At 37.1% G+C, this 20,791-nt stretch overlaps 1 protein-coding gene across 1 annotated transcript; it reads right to left on the bottom strand.

Moving 5' to 3' along the window:
• Positions 1-738: 738 nt before the first annotated feature.
• LOC143589480 (uncharacterized) lies at positions 739-4,156 on the bottom strand. The gene is made up of 2 exons (XM_077070234.1): positions 3,373-4,156; positions 739-1,010 (listed from the first exon to the last, which is right to left on the bottom strand). Exons 1-2 carry the CDS (start codon positions 4,154-4,156, stop codon positions 739-741), a joined length of 1,056 nt encoding a protein of 351 aa, XP_076926349.1.
• Positions 4,157-20,791: the final 16,635 nt, after the last annotated feature.

Raw genomic sequence — 20,791 nt, 5'->3', positions numbered from 1 at the left:
GCGCGATGCCCTCCTGATCGGGGACCATCGCGTAGCGCGGGCCCCCCTTTTCAGAATGTCTAGGAAACAGCATCACGTAGCGCGATGATCAAATCTGTTCACCCATCGCGTAGCGCGATGGGTCTAAAAAATCCAATTTTTCATTTTAACCCCTTTAAGTATTAGAATTGTCACTTTTGGCCCAAAATTTGAACAGGGTATTCCCGTGTTGTTACGTCCTCCCCACCTTTTGAATAATCTCGTCCTCGAGATTTATTGAAATAAGTATGGGTATTTTATTTTCATTTTCGATTCAAGTTCCCATGTATACTCAGGTTCACGTCTTGAATCCCAACGGACTTTTACCAATTTAAGTCGTTTACGTTTGAGGAATTCAATCATACTATCTTCAATTTGAATCGGTTGCTCCACAAACTTAAGCTTTTCATTAACCTTAACATCTTTTAATGGCATAGCAAGAGTTTCATCGGCTAAATACTTGCGTAGATTTGACACATGAAACACATCATGAGTGCCACTCATTTCATCAAGCAACTCCAATCGATATGCAACAGCTCCTATTCTTTCAAGTATTTTGAATGGTCCTAAAAATCGCGGACTCAACTTTCCTTTATTTCCAAATCGTACTACACCTTTCCAAGGTGATACTTTAAGTAGTACTTTGTCTCCTACTTGAAATTCCAAAGGCTAGCAACGAACATTAGCATAACTTTTCTGTCTATCTCTTGCCGCCTTCAATCATTCTCGTATTTGTATTACTTGATCAGTAGTTCTTTGAACGATTTCGGGACCTGACAATTGGTTATCCCCGGTTTCTAACCAACATACGGGTGTTCTACATTTCCGTCCATATAGCGCTTCGAACGGTGCCATTTGGATACTCGTACGATAACTGTTGTTGTATGAAAATTCCACTAAAGGTAAATAAGTATCCCAACTTCCTCCCAAATCAATTACACATGCACGAAGCATATCTTCTAATGTTTGGATAGTGCGTTCACTTTGACCATCTGTTTGTGGGTGATACGCAGTACTTAAATTCAATTGCGTTCCCATAGCCTTTTGAAAACTTGCCCAAAATTTTGAAGTGAAACGACCATCTCTATCAGAAATGATAGACATCGACAGACCATGCAAAGATACAATATTTTCAACATATAATCATGCCAATTTATCCATGCTATAAGATTCTTGTATGGGGATGAAATGAGCCGATTTCGTCAATCTGTCTACGATAACCCAGATCGCATCATTTTATCGAGCAGTTTTTGGTAACTTCATAATAGTGTCCATGGTTATCATATCCAATTTCCCTATCGGGATTTCAGGCTGCTGTAATAACCCCAACGGCTTTTAGTGTTCAGCTTTTACTTTTGAACACGTTAAACACTTGGCAACATATATGGCAATGTCTTTTTTCATGCCAATCCACCAATAATCATTTTTCAAATTATGATACATCTTATCACTTCCCGGATGCATCATATATTTTGACTTATGGGCTTCATCAAGAATTTTAGTTCTCAATTTTCCAACCATTTGTATCCATATCCTTTTTCCTAGTCGGAGTATTTGATCTTCACCCTTAATTAATTGATCAATCGTTCTATTCTCTTTTTCAGCCTTGATATTTTCTTCTTCTAATGCCAACTTCTAAGCTTCTTTAATTTGATTGGTCAAGTCTACTTTAAGGTCTAGTCTTAAGGCTCGAACTCTTTTTGGTTTGTCATGTTCCTTTCTGCTCAAAGCATCTGCCACAACGTTGGCTTTCCCTTCATGATATATAATTTCACAGTCATAGTCATTCAAAGTTTCCATCCAACGCCTTTGTCTCATAAAAAAATATGCTTCAAACTCTTGTGATTAGTATATATTGTGAACTTAACACCATATAAATAATGTCTCCATACCTTTAATGCAAAAATTATTGCACCCAATTCCAAATCATGTGTAGTGTAATTCTTTTCATGGACCTTCAATTGTCTTGAAGCATATGCAATGACTTTCTTTCCTTGCATCAAAACACATCCCATACCCGTGTGCGATGCATCACAGTATATAGCAAACTCATCCTGGCCTTCTGGCAAAGTCAAGATTGGCACATTTGTTAATTTCTCTTTTAATGTCTCAAATGCTTCTTCTTGCTTTGGTCCCCATTCAAACTTACCCGACTTTCGAGTAAGTGCCGTTAGCGGGACAGCTATTCTTGAAAAATTTTGGATAAAACTTCAATAATATCCAGCTAGACCTAGAAAACTTCATAATTGAGTTGGTGTCTTTGGTTTTTCCTATTTGGTTATGGCTTTTATCTTAGCTGGGTCAACTTGGATTCCTTTTGCATTTATAATATGACCAAGAAATTGAATCTCCAGTAACTAAACTTCATACTTCGAGAACTTGGCATATAACTTTTCTCTTCTTAAAGTTTCCAACATAATCTTCAGATGAACTCGATGATCTTCTTCTGATTTGGAATATATAAGAATATCATCAATGAACACAATAACAAATTTATCAAGATATGGTTTGCAAATTCGGTTCATCATATCCATGAATGCTGCCGGAGCATTAGTGAGTCCGAAAGGCATAATTGTGAACTCATATTGTCCGTACCTTGTCCTAAATGCTGTTTTAGGAATATCTTCTTCTTGGACCTTTAATTGATGATATCCTTATCTGAGATCAATTTTAGAAAAATAACTTGCACCTTGAAGTTGATCAAACAGATCATCAATCCTGGGAAGTGGATATTTGTTCTTGATTGTGACCTTATTCAGCTCCCGATAATCTATACACATTCTCATTGAACCATCCTTCTTTCTGACAAACAATATCGGAGCTCTCCATGGCGAAGAACTTGGTCATATAAATCCTTTTTCTAATAGTTCGTCCAACTGTTTCTTCAATTCTTACATTTCAGTGGGTGCTAGTCTATAAGGAGACTTAGCTATTGGTGAGGTTCTGTTGGTGCATAATGTCAGTAGTTCAGTGTCTAGTGTCTGTAATCGCGTTTGTAATGTTTTATGTTTTGTATAAGCGAAGTTGCTAACAAGTTCGCTGATATGGGCGAACTTGTTAGACAAGCGAAGTTAGTGACAACTTCGCCTGAACATGCCAGGCGAAGTTGTCGTGATTATATAAGCCATCTGTTACGGCTTATTAATTATTAATTCAGTTTTACAGTTTTCGTGTATTCAAGTCAGAGAGAGTCTGTAATCAAGTGATCTTTGTATCACGTGTTTAAGGTTGGTATACAACGTGTTTGATTATCGTGTGTTAATCGTATTGTTTTCTATACTCGTAACGTCTTACGTAGGGATTCCGCACCTGCGTAGTACGTGATATCTCGTGTAGATTCGGCTGGGAACCTACAGGTTCCTGGAACTAAATCAATTTTAAACTCTACTTCTCTGTCTGGCGGAATTCCTGGTAACTCATCAGGAAATACATCCTTGAATTCTGAGACAACTGGTACTTCTTCCAACTTCTTCGATTCGGATTCTTTAGTTACAAAAGCCATAAAAGTAAGACATCCCTTACCTAAACAATGGCTGGCTTTTATCTTTGAAATTATTCCAACTTTTCCGGCCTCTTTATCTCCAATGATCCGAATGATTTTACTATTTGGTGTTCGAATTTCAATCGCCTCATCACTACATAGGATACGGGCTTGGTTCATCGCCAACGAATCCATTCCTAAAACTACATCGAATCCTGCTAAGGTCAATAATCGTACAGGTATATCATAACTGGCTAATGAAATTGTTGCATTACCTAAGGCCTCAGTTATTTTAATCAATTCACCATTAGCAGTTTCAACTTCAAGATGATCATTTAATTTTACTAGAGGTGTATATAATAGACTACAAAACTTATGGTCTATGAAACTTTGATTAGCATCGGAGTCAAATAACATTCTAGCATAAACGTTATTGATAGGAAACGTACCGGTAATCACGTCCGGTATATCTGCTGCCTTTTGTGTGTCGAGCATAAAAACTCGGGCATTTCCTTTTCGACCATCTGTTTTTGCACCACTTCCACTTGCTCCTGTTGTGGTGACTATTGGCTTCCTTTTTGGGCATTCCGTAGTAAAGTGCCCCTTCTCTCCATAATCAAAACATACAACCGTTTTTCTTTTGCAATCAGCTTCCATGTGACCAGGTTTTTTACAAAAATTACATGTGACGGTGTTGACTGGTCGTAAACATTTACCATAGTGCCTTCTTCCACATGACTTACAAACGGGACGAGTGTACATAAATGTCCTTTACTTCTTCTTCTCAACCTTTCTCATCTTTCCTCCAACAGGAAATTTCTCCTCATTCTTTTTCTTCTCATCACGATTCCGGATCATTCCGTCCATCAGATTTCCGGCTAACTCCATTGATGACTCAATTGTCGCAGGCATGTGCGAATGAACTAAATCACGGATTTTGATTGGTAATCCGTAAATGTATGTAGTCACTTTGTTAAACTCGGGGGTGACCAGATGTGGAACAATGCGACAATACTCCAAAAACTTGATGTTATATTCTTTAAACACCTTCCACTCCAAATTATATAAGTTTTCTCTACCTTTGACTTCGATGAGAGTATTCCACCACTCTAGTGCCTCTCCCTTAAACATCTAGGAGGTATCTGAACTTTTTCTGTTTCTGAGCACTTGCTGATGATCACAATTGATTCTATCTCCTCCAACCATCAGAGGGTTACAATCACTCCCTTATCTCCATAGAACTCCTTGGGGCTGTAAACTTTGAATACTTTAAAATCACATCCTTCTTGAAGTTTTAATTTCTTTGTTTTATTTGGTAGCTCGTTTTTTGCATCTGAGCTATTAACACTCACTTCTTCTTTCTTTTCCGGTTCTTTCTTTTCTGTTTCCTTCTTTTCTGACTCTTTCTTTTCGGTTTCTTTCTTAGTTTCCCTTTTTGACTGGACAGTTTCATTTTTGCTTTGACTTGGTCTTTTGGAACGGGATGCTGTTCTACTTGGATTATTTTTTATCAATTCAACTAATGGGTTAATAGCTTCCTTGATCATATCACGAATACCACACACGTACTCGGGAGGTATTGCTCGAATATTTTCCTCCACTGTCCTTTCATTATTGTTATTTTCTTGGACAGTTGGGTTACTATCAGCTTTCTCTTTTCCGGACATGCTGTAAAATAAAAAAATAATAGTTTAAGACACAGTAGTATCACTTTTCCATTCCACTTTGATTTATGATACATTGGAAAGGGAAATACAACAACATTACATAATAGTTCATTCTTATCTTTGACCCACTTTTTGACAAGACCTTTCATCTTATCACACTTCTTTATTATTTTCTTCTCTATTTTCTTTTTATCTACTGTCACACCCCGAATAGCACAATGCGGAAGCGTAAAACGGGAATGTAACAAACACCTCTGGTATCAACACATTGTTTATAAAGAAACATTACAAACTAATTTACAATATATTACATTTCTTTGTTCTATCATTGTTTTACAGTCTAGGTGGTACAAACAAAACTAATTCGTTAACTAAACGTTCTTACTACTAACACTCTTGCTTCTATTCACATAGCATCGACCACACACTTCAGGCAAGTAACAGATCACCAAATTACTCCGATTTAGGTACACCTGAAAAGCAGCTTAAAACGGGTCAACTACTATAGTTGGTGAGTTTCACGAGTTTCAAGAAAACAGTAATGAGTATTCACAAGTTAACACTTGTAATCATGAAATAAGTATGTATGTATGTATGTAAATGATGTAATTATGCTAAGCTACAGTGAAGCCTGGACTGTTCATGCTGCGTGCCTCCATTTCCCACGCTCAATCAACCACTGTGGCCCCTTTCCGCCCACAACATGCCTCGGTAGCTATGTCTAACACTACATAGCCTGTTTGTATAAATATGGTCATGTGCAAACGGCGCTATGTGACACGACAACCAGGCCGATTCCGTTTGGGTTTGTCAAACCAATAGTACTATTCACAAGCCACCGGCTCGAAGTTAATCACTGTGACCGTGAGGACTTTCGTGTGTTAGCACTTAGATAATTCACATCATTACATGTTTCAGGTATGTATATGTAATCAAACATGCTTTTCACCCCAAAAGTTCATAAAATAGTTTAAAAGTGGGGTCATGAAACTCACGGTTTAGTAGATATTCAGTACTGTATCAGCTCGTGGTTTGTTAAGTCCGCTATCAGTAGTTCCTATAATCAATATTATAATAATATTAATATTTTAATATTATTATAATCTCAATACTAAACTGGGCTGTATAACTAATCTGGGTCTAGCTGGAACGCCCAAAAAGTGGCAATAGGCTTAGGTTGTGATGTTGTTCAATGTCTAATACTTAAAACCGAACTTGGCTCAGATTCCCGTTTTCCCAGCTGGGCCAAGTTGTTTGTTTACGCGTTCAGAGAACAGTTATGGGAAAATAAGCTTGGGTAAATGTATTGGTTAATAAAATGATTAAGTTATAAAGAAGGATCACATACTGGGGTTCCGGATTAGCCACGGGGCCCGTTTACATTTATTCAGTTTGATTTAAGAAGAAACGCGCACAATCCACCCGGATTGTCCAGGTTTCTCATAGAAAAGTTCATTTTTACTTAATTAGTCCAAAAATATGATTTTTGATCACTCTTGGTGTTTTGATATTCCCGCAGATTCACTAGTCGCGAACTTGCCGGTTTTTATAAAAACTGAATTTGTTTAATATTAGATTAGCATAATTAATTAACCGTTAATCATTAAATTATGAAAATTTAACCACTTATCAATTAAAATATGTAGATTTTTATAAAAATATTTCTGGAATTTATTTACTTATTTATTAATTTATAAAAATTCATTTTATCAGCTATATTTCGCCTGAAAATCGTCCGTTTACCCCAAACAATTTCTAAAAATTCCACAAAAATTCCTGAATACTCAAATCATGTCCCAAAACAACCTGTATCAATTCCAAAATGTATAAAGCTCATGCAATATTCTTTTCGGCCCAAATTCGGCTATAAAAATTCACATGAACGCAAATAAACAAAACACCTTTAAGCTTCTCCAAATGATCCCAAAATTCATATGTGATCAAAATACATCAAATCTGAGTTCCCAGAAAATTTTCATAATGTTTGAAGTATTTTAGCTATTTTTCCCAAATAAACATCCCAATTTGGTAATAAATTCGCCAAATATTCTCGGATGGTCGAAAAATTACCAAATTTGAACAGGGACTTATTGACATGATACCTGATGTTCCTGAAAATTTTCAAGTCCTAAAAATATGCACATCACAACCTTAACCTAAATAGCCCGTAAGCGAGTGTTTCGGCATTACCTTAGCGGGTTTGGCTCGTTTCCGACCTTTTAATCAAGTTTTCAGGTTCTTGTGCTTCTAAGCAAGCTAGGTACAAGTCCTATATTACAAACCAAGCAATATTTCATCAACATAACAGCCCTTAACTTAGGGTTTCGGCTAGTGCACAAAAACAAACTTTTGAACCGTAAAAACGTCGTTTCAACCCTTTAATCCGTGTTTATGGCCAAAAAAACTATCAAAACAGGTTCCTTACCATGTGTATGATCAAAAAATGTTTATGGACCATTTTTAGGATTTTTACACGGTTAGGAATGATTTTTAGTAACCAAGACATGTTTTTATGGTATTAAACAAGTTTAAACAAGTTCAAAAGCTACTTATTTAAGCTCTTTACCTTAGGGTTTGGAGGTTTTCTGGCTGGTGCAGAAGTTGTGTCCAGAGTTTTCAAGAAATGATGTTGAAAATGGCTTGAATCTAGTTTAAATGTGAAAGAATAACAAAGGGGGGGTGGCGGCTGCGGCCGGGATTCCTTATGGGCCCCCTTTGGGCTGTTTTCGCCCAATGATCTGGTTTCTCCAGCCCAAATACGAAAAGCCCGGTCCAAATTTAGTTCGGGTTTAGTTTTTGGCGCGAAAAACTTATCGGGTGCGTTAAACAGCGCGAAAACGAGTGTTTTTCGGCTAGTTTTGTGTAAAATTATAAAAACATACTATATATTTGTAAAAATCAAAAATATTTTCACGGATCACTTAAAACATTTCAAATAAGTGTTTGGTAAGTCTTTTTCGGTTTAACGGATGATACAATGCTTGGTTTGTAACTATCTTTTGCGTTTAAATCTATAGCGGGTAGTTAAACGAGCATGTTTTCGTTTAACTTGTTTGCTATCAAACTAAGACCATATTTCTAATATTTTAGCTTGTATAGATCGTATATCACTTATAGATGGCCCCCCGAGATATCTGGGTCATAACCTGACCCGTTCGGTTAATCGTTCGTTTGTTACGCAAAAGGCGTTTATTTGCTTAATCGGTAAATACATACTGAGGTGTACCTTGTTTTGGCTCAAATGTCACATCTACCCTTTCCTTCCTAAGTTCATCCATCACCGCGTTGGGCATATTTGGATAACCTGTAGGTGCTGATGCTGCAGGGAATAAATATGCAATTTCTCTAGGATAAAAGTGGGGGTTTGCTACGTATGCCTGCATTTCTTCATCTGGTATGTTATTAGTGTAAAATTCCTCAATCAAACGTCCTTCTTCTATTATCTCATTAGCTTGTTCCGAGATTGTTGGAATGGGACCTACATATGGGGGAAATGGAGGATGAAACTCTTCTTCTTCTTCCTCAGGATATGATTCATCTTCTGGCATCTGTGATTGAACAGGATTACGACGACTTGATCCTGCTAAAACTTGAGCATTCGGGGGTGGCGATCCGAAATGCCATCTGTTTGGATCCGAGTGACAATTCATCCAGCTAGAGAAATCGGTATAAATTTCCTGCTTAAATCTACTTTGAACTTCTACTTCCTCAATCGGGTGATACTTTGGATTGTTCTCAATTTTGTCGTCCGATATTCAATCGGCATTTGTTGGCTACCTGGTAGGTATACTGGTTGATCTCCATATGGTAAATTCGGAACTATCGGCTGCTCCCGGCCGAAAAAGCTAGCATAGTAACTATTATTGTTGCTGCTTTCCATATCTGGCGGATAAGGAATAGGTGTGGGATTAGTTCTTCTAGCAACTCGATGCTTATGACCAAGATAATTAACATACGACATCTGCACTTAATTAGTTTTAGGGATACAAGAGATTACCAATCCTATCTTATCCCTACAATTTAATAATAATAATAATAATAATAGAAATCTTAAGGTTAAAGCTTAGGTACTATTATCATAGTACCTAATTCACTAAAACCGATGGCTCTTATACCAACCTGTCACACCCCAACTTAGGGCCTAGGAGTGTGACCAATAGTTGGTACCTGTTTTGTAAATATATCAGAGTTTTGGGTAAATTTTAGCGGAAGACTTAAAAGTTTAATATAATATTAATTTACATTGAAAATTTACTTGGGATTTAAATATCCAAGTTGAAGTTTTACAAAATATTGTTTTTATATTACAAAGATTTTATAACAAAATTGAGCCATCATGCGGTGCGAACTTCTATCTTTGAGACGACTCTAATCCTTGCTATATACCATCAAACTTAATTACCTGCAAGTGGGATTAAAATACGTCAGCTAAATGCTGGTGAATCGTTATGACTCTAAAAGCATATAAATAACAATCATAATACAAATACAGTTTTCTTGACAAGCTCAGCAGATATATTGCTATACCCGGTATATGTAACACTGCTCTACACACACACAAGTCTCCGAGCCACGTAGGCTATTTCAGAGAAACTATATATCACCATTAGCCCGCGGCCACATAGCCTTTGACTGTTTAGGCTTAACGGTTATGTTTGGATCCAGACACTGTGTAATCAGTCTGAGTTGTTTTATTTTGTATTATAATGTTTTAGAGATCACGTAATCTCATGTAAACATTTGACTGAGTCTATAAGACAAACAACCTGTCTATCGTATAGAGTACATAAATCTGTTTTGACTGATTGTAAAGGTTTAACGTATTCATCTGTACCGATGATGTGATTGTTTTAAAAATCTTTCTTGACTGCGACTGATTGTTAACCTATAAACAAATAGGTTTGAATGATCACCTTGATGGTGTTCTTGATTAGACTGCAGACTTTAAGTCTGGCTTTAACCTTGATTAGGTTTGTGAATGTATTTTGAAATCATGATTGTATTTGTGTGACGTTTGGTATAGCATGCTTTGGCCAAATAGGATCTATCACGTTGGCAAACTTCTCCAGGTAAGTAAAAGGGTCCCGCGGTTGATTGGGATGTGTACGAATTACTTACCTTAGGCAAGAAGAGTCTACTAATGATATCCCCCTTCCAGTTACTACATGTCCGTCAAAATATAGTTTTGTATAACATTATATTTATAAAAATAATGTTTGATTAAAATCTGTTCGTGAATACTTTTTAAAATACTTTCAAGGTTAAAGGCCATAGCCTTGACTGAGTCTAAGCTTAATATAATATAATTGACAATAACTTAGACTTAGATTTACCTTAGTGGATGCTTGAAATACTTATGCTAAGGCAGAACGATTGCTTAGTTAGCAGAACTTTGTTCCTAACTCGCTCAACTGCTCTACGTCTCGCTAACCCTTCAATACTTGCACAAACTTCACGAAAAGGGACCTCGGGACTTCTCGGTAAAGCTAGCACGCTTTCCAACACTAAGTGTGTGTTTGTGATGGTGAATGTGGGATGAATGGGGTTTAAACCCGTAGCCCCCTTTTATAGCATAGTTTTGGGGACCTTAGCGTAGCGCGATGGTCTTTTCCTTAGGCCATCGCGCAGCGCGACGCCGCAATTAACGAGGTGTTGCCACGTGGTTGGCCACGTTGCCCTGATTACTTAATGGGGTCATCGCGTAGTGCGATGCCCTCCTAATTTGGGACCATCGCGTAGCGCGGCGCCCCCTTTTTTAGAATGTCTAGGAAACAGCATCGCGTAGCGCGATGATCAATCCTGTTCACCCATCGCATAGCACGATGGGTCTGAAAAATCTAATTTTTCATTTTTACCCCTTTAAGTATTAGAATTGTCACTTTTGGCCCAATATTTGAACACGGTATTCCCGTGAAGTTACAGCTTAGAAAGAAACAAAAGATGAAATCAACTGCTATGTCACAAGATGTGGGATTGTACTACAAGGGTTCACAATCATGTGTTTCTTCAAATCCCAAGATTCCAACAGCTTTCTATGCTAAACAAACTGGACAAGCCTTTGTAACTAGTGTACCAGCTACTCCACAATATAGTAGTAGTTACTCGGGCAATATTCCAGTATCTGTAACATCCAGGAAAAAAAAACCATATTTATTGTGGACTAAAATTGGCAACTTTGAAAGTTGAAGGATTAAAAATCTCAAAAACAAGTAATGGGAAAAACGAGATAAGAAAAATAAACATCTCATAAGAAAATACATCCCACATGGAAAGATGGAAGAAAATGGTAGCATTCCATAGAGGTATAAATAAGGAATGAAACTTTCATCCCACATGGAAGGATGAAAAAAATGGAAGCTCTTTATAAGGAAGCAAGTTTCCATAGAAATGTTTTAATGTGGCTAACCACTCTCCATAGTCCTAGCGGAGGGTGCGAAGCACCCGACGCGTACGGACTCTGACTCGGGCGATGGGCGTAATGTGGCGTTTTGATGGCGCACTTTGCACTTCGCATCGCAGCGAGCCGCATAAGGGCCGCTTTAGAATTTTTGGATAGTACAAAGACTGGAAATGAAAAAAAATATAAAATTCATCCTTCGCGCGAGGCGAAGGAGCAGGCTTCAACATCTTCGCGTTACGTGAAAGACAAAATAGTTAAACCGACTTTGAGCATCTTCGCGCGACGCAAAGTAGCAGGCTCAGGATTCTTCGTGCGACGCGAAGTTGCATTTCTGCATGCGTGACACGTGGGGACACGTGGCAGCACCTGGTGACACGTGGCAACCCTACCAATTACTCAACAAACCTATGACAACTTCGCGCGACGTGAAGATGCAGAATTTCAGCTATAAATAGAAAGGTGTCCGGTACTTCACAATTCACACCAACCATTCACTTTTCACACGTTTTGCATCGTTTTGCGTGCCGCATCTCGTAGTACGTGCCTAGCCCCGAAGCTCTGACGGTTTAAGCTTTAGTACACGATATAGAGTAGAAGTGCCACTCGATCAGTCATAGGAATTTAACTCCAAATACTCGTACGAGGTAGGGGTTCTGATTAAGTTATTATTTTATTAGTATAATAGCTTAGACCATAGTCGGGGGTATAGCCCGAACCTTGATTACTGATAAGCATAATATAACTTTTCATAAAGCAAAGGTTATAGTTAAAATATTATGATTAAGAAGCGTAATCATTTACATGCAAAGGGAATAGTTAAAATAGTATATCTTAAATGATTAAGAAATATACTATTCATTCGCACAGGTTATAGTTAAAGTAATATTTATTCTTAAAGAAGAAATCTGGTATACATGTTTCTTCTTGAAGAAGAAACCTGACATATAATTGATTATTAAACAAAAGGACTAAAGGTCCAAATGTTTTATACAAACAAACGAATTGTCAAGGTTAAAGCTATACAAAACAGACTACAGGTCTGAAGCTAGATCGTTGATCTAAATATGTATACGAAGGTTATTCTCGTACTATAGGTCCGAGATAACAGACAATCAATCAATTAATCAGATTTCAGATACAGGAATCAGTAACAGAAACTGATTTACAGACAGGGATCAGTAACCGAAACTGATCAATATACAGGAATCGGTGTCAGAAACTGATTACAATCATAAAAAGGTGAATACGCCCCAAACTTTTACAACTCTTATAGAGTCTGAACTGTTTACATAGGATTTACGAATCCTAAAAACTTTGTGTTACAATAATAAGAAACGAGCATATTCAGATTAAGAGTATACATGTGTCTGGATCCATACATACATGGTGACTCGGAGTTCCCGAGGCCATGCATATCATCAAACATGCCTCTGGAAGTCTACAGGACTGTTTAGAGAAATGATATTGTGTATATGATTAATTGTACATGTACTTAGGGTAATTTTAACCCAATTGAGTTGGGTGCCTAATGAGTATTGTCACAAAGGTATTATTGTTGTTTTCACAATGGTATTTGAGTCAGCGTCATTCACCGGCTGTGTGCTGACGTATTTTTCCCCACATTTCAGGGAAATTGTAAAGATAAAACTGACAGGAAAGACAGACTAGAAGATTGGAGACATAGTCATTAGAGGTGATCTGATGGCTCAGATATTTTATTCAGAAAATTATAAAGAATTATATTTTTTAAAAAAGACAAGTATTTAAATTATCAAACGGGTATTCAAATCCCGAGGTTTCAATATAATAATATTTTTCTAAAAAGACTTCCGCTGATATTTTATTATACAATATTCAACGGGTATTTTGACCCGACATTTTTATAAATGAATATTATATTTTAAAGAATTCCGCTAAACAAACCCGCAACTCTGATATATTTTCAAAACATATACCAACTAACGGGTGTCGCACCTAGGCCCTAAGTCGGGGTGTGACAGTATCTAACACACAAGACCCTGATATTTTACAGTGCAATATTGTTGTAAACTTGAAGAAAACAGGAGGCCTAACCACTGAAACAGTCAAGGAACATATGGCTTTTCTTGGTTCAGTTTTAGAGTCGTATGAATGTTTAGTTGCTTGACGGATTGGCAACTATAACATGACCAAAGAAGACTACGATCAAATTGACCCGGAAGAGCTGGAAATGATTAATATTCGTTGGTGTATGACAAGTGTGATAAGGAGAGCTCAAAGATCAAAGAAATAACAGGAAAGAATGTGTTGGATGGATCTAATTCAAAGTTGGGATTTGATAAATCCAAGGTTAGATGCTTTCGATGCAAAGAAAAGGGACATTTCAAACGGAAATGTACAAGCAAGAATGTAGATGACAACGCTGCAAATCCATTTGGGAGGGATTATTATAAACAGGAAATTTATCATCATCCTTCTCAAAATGAGACTGAATCTTCCAAAGGCAAGAAACCATCAGAGGCCTTTACATCTCAACAAAAGGCTGCTACTGCACAGATGGACGAGGGGTTCAACTGGAATTCGGTATTTCATACAAATATAGCAGAATTTGTTGAGGATAGTGAAAATATTAAGATAATTGAGGAAAAGGTCAAGATGGATGAAAGTGAGAAAGAGGTTCAGGAAAAATTGACTGATAATAAGGGCTTGGGTGTGAAAGTGGTTAATGAGGGCAATCAGTGTGACAAGGATGCTCAAGAGGTGGATCAAATTGATTGTGATAACGAACTTCCAAGAACTTATGACAAAATTCACACGGTTTCTTCTGATTATCTTATCTCTTTATTTCCTCCTGATGTAATTGAAAGTTTTGCAGGCTGGTTTAATGGAGAGGAAGTACCACATGTTAAGATTGATTTTGGAGAGGAAGACGATGTGGATGAATCAGAAGTCAAGGAGTCAAGTAAGATTGAAGATTCAAGTGAGAAGTTGGTTGATGGAATAGTTGAAGACATAACTGATGAAGAGTCTAAAAGTTCAAATGAAGAACCAACTGATCATGCATTCATGGCAAACGAGGTGACTCTAAACTCAAATTTGGGTGAAAAATATGAGTGGTCATGTGATGAATGTGATTTTAAAGATTTTGAGCTTAAAGAGCTGAAAAAACATTATGGTAAATCTTTATTAGATCTTAATAGGGTTAATGAGGCATATATGAAACTTCAAATGTGTGAAAAGAATTTGTGGGCTAAGATTTTACAAGATCAAAAGACCATTTCAATGTTAAAAAACACGGTTGAGGACAAACAAATTGCCATCAACAGACATATAGATGAGAATGCATCTCTCAAGCTTGAGTTACAAACACTCAAAATTGAGACTGAAAGAGTCCATTTAAAATTAGTGAGTTATGATGCATCATCTTATGTTCTCGATCACATTATGCCATAAAACATTGATCAAAATCTAAGGAAGATATGAATGAGAACATAACATCTAATAAGGATTATCATGTTGTGCCTCCACCTATGTGGAATGCTTATATTCCCATGAAACCAAAAGGTTTCAAAAAGGCATTAAATGTGGAAGTCAAATCTCCACTTCATGATACCTCAAAGTCTGATAATGATGATTGTATTACCTCTGAAAAAGGTTGAAAATGAAAGTTCTGGCTGTCATATGTCAACTGGAATTAAAGTTGCAGAGTACGTTTTAACTGAGGAAAATATTAAGGATCATGGTTTGGAAAAGGAAAATAATGTTGATTCGAAAAGATTTGCTAAAACGATTTTTTATCATAAGCAATCTTATCGAATTAAACCAACACAAGTGAAAAAAATTGTGTTTGTTCATAGTAAAACGTCTGAGTCTGAAAAAGAGGCTGTTTTTAGAAATTAGTCAAATAAAGAGTTTTATCATCTAAAGGTCGATTGTGATAAGGTTGAAACGACATCTCGAATCAATAAGTTCGTTGATCAGAGACGTTTTAATTGTAATGAAGTTGGGCACGTATTTTACGCTTGTCCCAATCGATTCAAACATGATCACATTTCGCCTTAAAAGGCTGCTAGCAAGAAACCAGGTCTTGGATATGTAAATAAACCAAGTGTTGTTTCTGAACCTGTTAGAATTTTAAAACGTGTTGAAACAGTAAAAAGCGAGTTTGTAAAAGCTGATACTTCCAAGACTTCACAAACTTCTTTTTATAGCAAGAAACAAGCTGTATGTCAGAATTGGGTGGCCAAAACTGTGCCAAAACCACCAATAATTGTTGAAGAAAAGAAAGTTGAATATGAGTCACATGTAACAAGTGATGATTTATTATCATGTGAATCGAATTTTGAAGATGTTACGTTATACAAGAATTTCAAACAACCCAAGATCAAGAAGGCTTGGGTTTCCTTGTTTCATTAAAATGATTTTCTGTGAGGATAGGGGCTTCCAATATCCCACGATTCACGTTGGATTATGGATAGTGGAGCCTCAAGGCACATGATGGGTACTATTCACTTGCTTAAAGAGGTCAAATCTATTCGAGGAGGGTATGTAGGTTTTGCGGGAAATCAAGGTGGTCAGATTGTTGGAGAAGGCACGTTGACAAATGGAAAAGTCATATTTGACAAAGTCAACTACATTTCGGAGTTGGAAAATAATCTTCTCAGTATATCACAAATCCGTGATAACAGCTTCTCTACTCACTTCACAGACAAGCAGTGCCTAATTTTGAAACCTGGTTTCAAAATTGCTGATGACTGGGTGTTAATGCGTGCTCCTCAAGAGTATGACCTTTATGTTCTTAACATGGGTACTGCATCCACATCTTTAGAGTCTTCTCAATGTTTTATTTCAAGGGCATCTGAACGGGAGTCTGTGTTATGGCATCGTAGAATGGGTCATGTGACATTTGAGCCAAAACAAGGTACACCTCAGTACGTATTTACCGATTAAGCAATTAAACGCCTTTTGCGTAACAAACGAACGATTAATCGAATGGGTCGGGTTATGACCCAGGTATCTCGGGGGGGGGGGCATCTATAAGTGATATACGATCTATACAAGCTAAAACATTAGAAATATGGCCTTAGTTTGATAGCAAACAAGTTAAACGAAAATATGCTCGTTTAACTACCCGCTATAGATTTAAACGCAAAAGATAGTTACAAACCAAGCATTGTATCATCCGTTAAGCCAAAAAAGACTTACCAAACACTTATTTGAAATGTTTTAAGTGATCCATGAAAATATTTTGATTTTTACAAACATATAGTATGTTTTTATAATTTTACTCAAAACTAGCCGAAAAACACTTGTTTTCGCGTTGTTTAACGCACCCGATAAGTTTTTTGCGCCAAAAACCTAACCCGAACTAAATTCGGACCGGGATTTTCGTATTTGGGCTTGAGAAACCAGATTAATGGGCCAAAACAGCCCAAAGGGGAGGCCCATGGACTTCCGATCGGACAGCCCACCCCCACCCCCCATTCTTTTATAAAACTTGTTTAGGAAGCTTGTTTATCCAATTTGGTTTATAAAAACTGAGGTCCAAGCAGCTGCAAGCTGAAATTCCAGAAAACCTTCAAACCCTAAGGTAAAGAGCTTAAATAAGTAGCTTTTGAACTTGTTTAAACTTGTTTAATACCATAAAAACATGTCTTGGTTACTAAAAATCATTCCTAACCGTGTAAAAATCCTAAAAATGGTCCATAAACATTTTTTGATCATACACATGGTAAGGAACCTGTTTTGATAGTTTTTTTGGCCATAAACACGGATTAAAGGGTTGAAACGGCGTTTTTAAGGTTCAAAAGTTCGTTTTTGTGCACTAGTCGAAACCCTAAGTTAAGGGCTGTTATGTTGATGAAATATTGCTTGGTTTGTGATATAGGACTTGTACCAATCTTTATTAGAAGCACAAGAACCTGAAAACTTGATTAAAAAGTCGGAAACGAGCCAAACCCGCTAAGGTAATGCCGAAACACTCGCTTACGGGCTATTTAGGTTAAGGTTGTGATGTACATATTTTTAGGACTTGAAATTTTTCAGGGACATTAGGGATCATGTCAATGAGTCTCTGTTCAAATTTGGTAATTTTTTGACCATCCGAGAACATTTAACAAATTTATTACCAAATTGGGACGTTTTATTGGGAAAAATAGCTAAAATACTTCAAAACTTATGAAAATTTTCTGGGAACTCATATTTGATTTATTTTGATCACATATGTATTTTGGGATCATTTGGAGAAGTTTAAAGGTGTTTTGTTTATTTGCGTTCGTGTGAATTTTTATAGCCGAATTTGGGCCGAAAAGAATATTGCACGAGCTTTTTACATTCTAAAATTGATACAGGTTGTTTTGGGACATGATTTGAGTATTCAGGAATTTTTGTCGAATTTTTGGAAATTGTTTGGGGTAAACGGACGATTTTTAGGCGAAATATAGCTGATAAAATAAATTTTTATAAATTAATAATTCAGTAAATAAATTCCAGAAATATTTTTATTAAAATCTACATATTTTAACTGATTAGTGGTTAAATTTTCATAATTTAATAATTATCGGTTAATTAATTATACTAATTTGAATATTAAACAAATTCAGTTTTTATAAAAACCGGCAAGTTTGCGACTAGCGAATCTGCGGGAATATCAAAACACCAAGAGTGATCAAAAATCATATTTTTGGACTAATTAAGTGAAAATGAACTTTTCTATGAGAAACCTGGACAATCCGGGTGGATTGTGCGCGTTTCTTCTTAAATCAAACTGAATAAACGGAAACGGGCCCCGTGGCTAATCTGGGACCCTAATAGGTGATCCTTCTTTATAACTTAATCATTTTGTTAACCAATACATTTACCCAAGCTTATTTTCTCATAACTGTTTTCTGAACGCGTAAACAAACAACTTGGCCTAGCTTATTTCCATTAACTGTCTTAACACATTTTTCATTAGGTTTTTAATTTATTTCCTAATCGAACTTGACTTTAAGCGAAGTTAAACCTTAGGCGAACTTAGCTTTAAGCGAAGTTAAACCTTAAGCGAACTTAGCTTTAGGCGAAGTTATCAGTTAGGCGAACTTGGCCGTAAGCGAAGTTATCAATTAGGCGAACTTGGCCTCAGGCGAAGTTACCAGTTAGGCGAACTTGGCCGTAAGCGAAGTTATCAATTAGGCGAACTTAGCCTCAGGCGAAGTTACCAGTTAGGCGAACTTGGCCGTAAGCGAAGTTATCAATTAGGCGAACTTGGCCGTAAGCGAAGTTATCAATTAGGCGAACTTGGCCTCAGGCGAAGTTATCGCTTTGAAGGCGAAGTTGCCCAGTTCAGCCGCTGTTTGGTTTCTATCAAGCATTTTTGGCGATTTTAACACCCTTGTTATGGTTCGACATCACCCACTACGCTCCCCAACCGTTTTCGGTCGTATAAACACTATAAAGCTTGGATCTTTAAACTTCAAAGATCAAGAATCATACCTTTTTGTGCTTGTTTGGATCTCGTTTAACTTGTTTAATCACAACTAATCGCTCACTCTCTCTCGGATCACGCTCGTTCCTCTCCCTCGGCCGCCGGCGGTGTGTGTGGTGTGGGTGTGTTTTGGAGTGTTAGAGAATAAGATGGAATGAGTGATGTTTTAGGGTTTAGGGGATATTTATATCCCTTAAGCCCATGGACCTAAGGCCCATTCTCATTTAACCCATCTCAATTAATCTAAGTCCATGATCCGCACCTTACTCGATATTAAATAATCAATAACGCGAAATCGCTAAACATAACTTTCTTTATTCAACCTTAAAATTTTAGGATGTTACAGGTTACTAATAAACTAATTTCAAACTAATTAAGAAAACTAACAACAACCTAAACTTAGAATTTGGACTTAATTCATATGATGATGAGATAACTATATAGGCTAGAATCCCTTAAATTTCAGTTGTAAATTAACCCGGGAGAATATTTAGTTATGGACTGGGATCGCAAAATAAATACCTAAGAGAAAACCCGAACAGGACCCCTGACCCTTCTCAAGAGACACCTATGGGATTTTAATAAGTTTTAACGCACACCATGTAACACCTTGAAAATACCCCATCTAGTTTTGGGCTAAAAATGTAAAAATTATAAGTTAAAGGACTAAAAGTGTAAATTCTGAAAGTTAAAGGACTAAAAATGAAAAATTTTGGTTTTTAGACCCATTGCGCTACGCGATGGTCCTCTGATTAACTTCATCGCGCTACGCGACAGAGAATCACACAATTCAAGAAAAAGGTAGGCGTCGCGCTACGCAACGAAGAAACTCACTGGTCCCATCGCGCTACGCGATGACCAGGTTAAGTAACCCGGGACACTTGGCCAACCACGTGTCAACACGTGGCAGCCTCTGGTAAATTGCGGCGTCGCGCTACGCGACGGCCTTGGAGAAAAGGCCATCGCGCTACGCGATGGTCTGCAAAACTCACCTATAAAAGGGCAGCTACGGGTTCAAGCCATTTCATCCCATTTCACCTTCATTTCACACACTTAACCTAGGTACTCGTGCCAAGAGCATTTTAGGGTGTCGAGAGCCATTTTCGTGAAGAACCGGGGTGTCATTACGCTGTTTAACGAGCTGCTGATCGTATAAACGAAGTACAAGCTAAATTGCTGCTGATTTCTTAGCTCTTAAGTCTCGTCGAGCCGATTAAGGTAGGATTAAGGTTAAGTTACTTTACTAGTTACTTTAAATATCTAGTTATAACTTAGTTAAGAGTATAGTCGTTAAACTGTTAATATTTTCCAAGTAATGTTTTATAAAGTAAAGACGTTGCTTCCTTGTGAAGTAATGTTATCAAAATTATTATTTTGACGGGCATGTAGTAACTGGAAGGAGGTATCATTAGTAGACTCTTCTTGCCTAAGGAAAGCAATTCGTACAAATCCCAATCAACCGCGGGACCCGTTTGCTTACCTGGAGAAGTTTGCCAACGTGATATCCTTTATTAGGCCAAAGCGTGCTATTCCAAACGTCATATGTAAATTCAAAGTATTTTCATAAAACGACTATAACTATACTAAGGTTAGGTCAGACTTAATAGTCTGCTGATCAGACCTCGAGTCTGCTGAACTGAATCAGACTTCAAGTCTGCTGATCAGACCTTGAGTCTGCTGAACTGAAACAGACTTAAAGTCTGCTAAATAGTATCAACTAGATACTTATGCATGCCTATTGTGAATATAGGTTGTTAAGCATACTGAAAAGAGGAGTTTGA

This window comes from Bidens hawaiensis, unplaced genomic scaffold, assembly GCF_021521415.1.
Source record: "Bidens hawaiensis isolate Kalapana, Puna unplaced genomic scaffold, B.hawaiensis_p1.1 tig00001597_1, whole genome shotgun sequence".
NCBI classification, from domain to species: domain Eukaryota; kingdom Viridiplantae; phylum Streptophyta; class Magnoliopsida; order Asterales; family Asteraceae; genus Bidens; species Bidens hawaiensis.
Note: the sequence above shows the minus strand (reverse complement) of the source record. Positions and strands in the feature narration are given on the sequence as shown.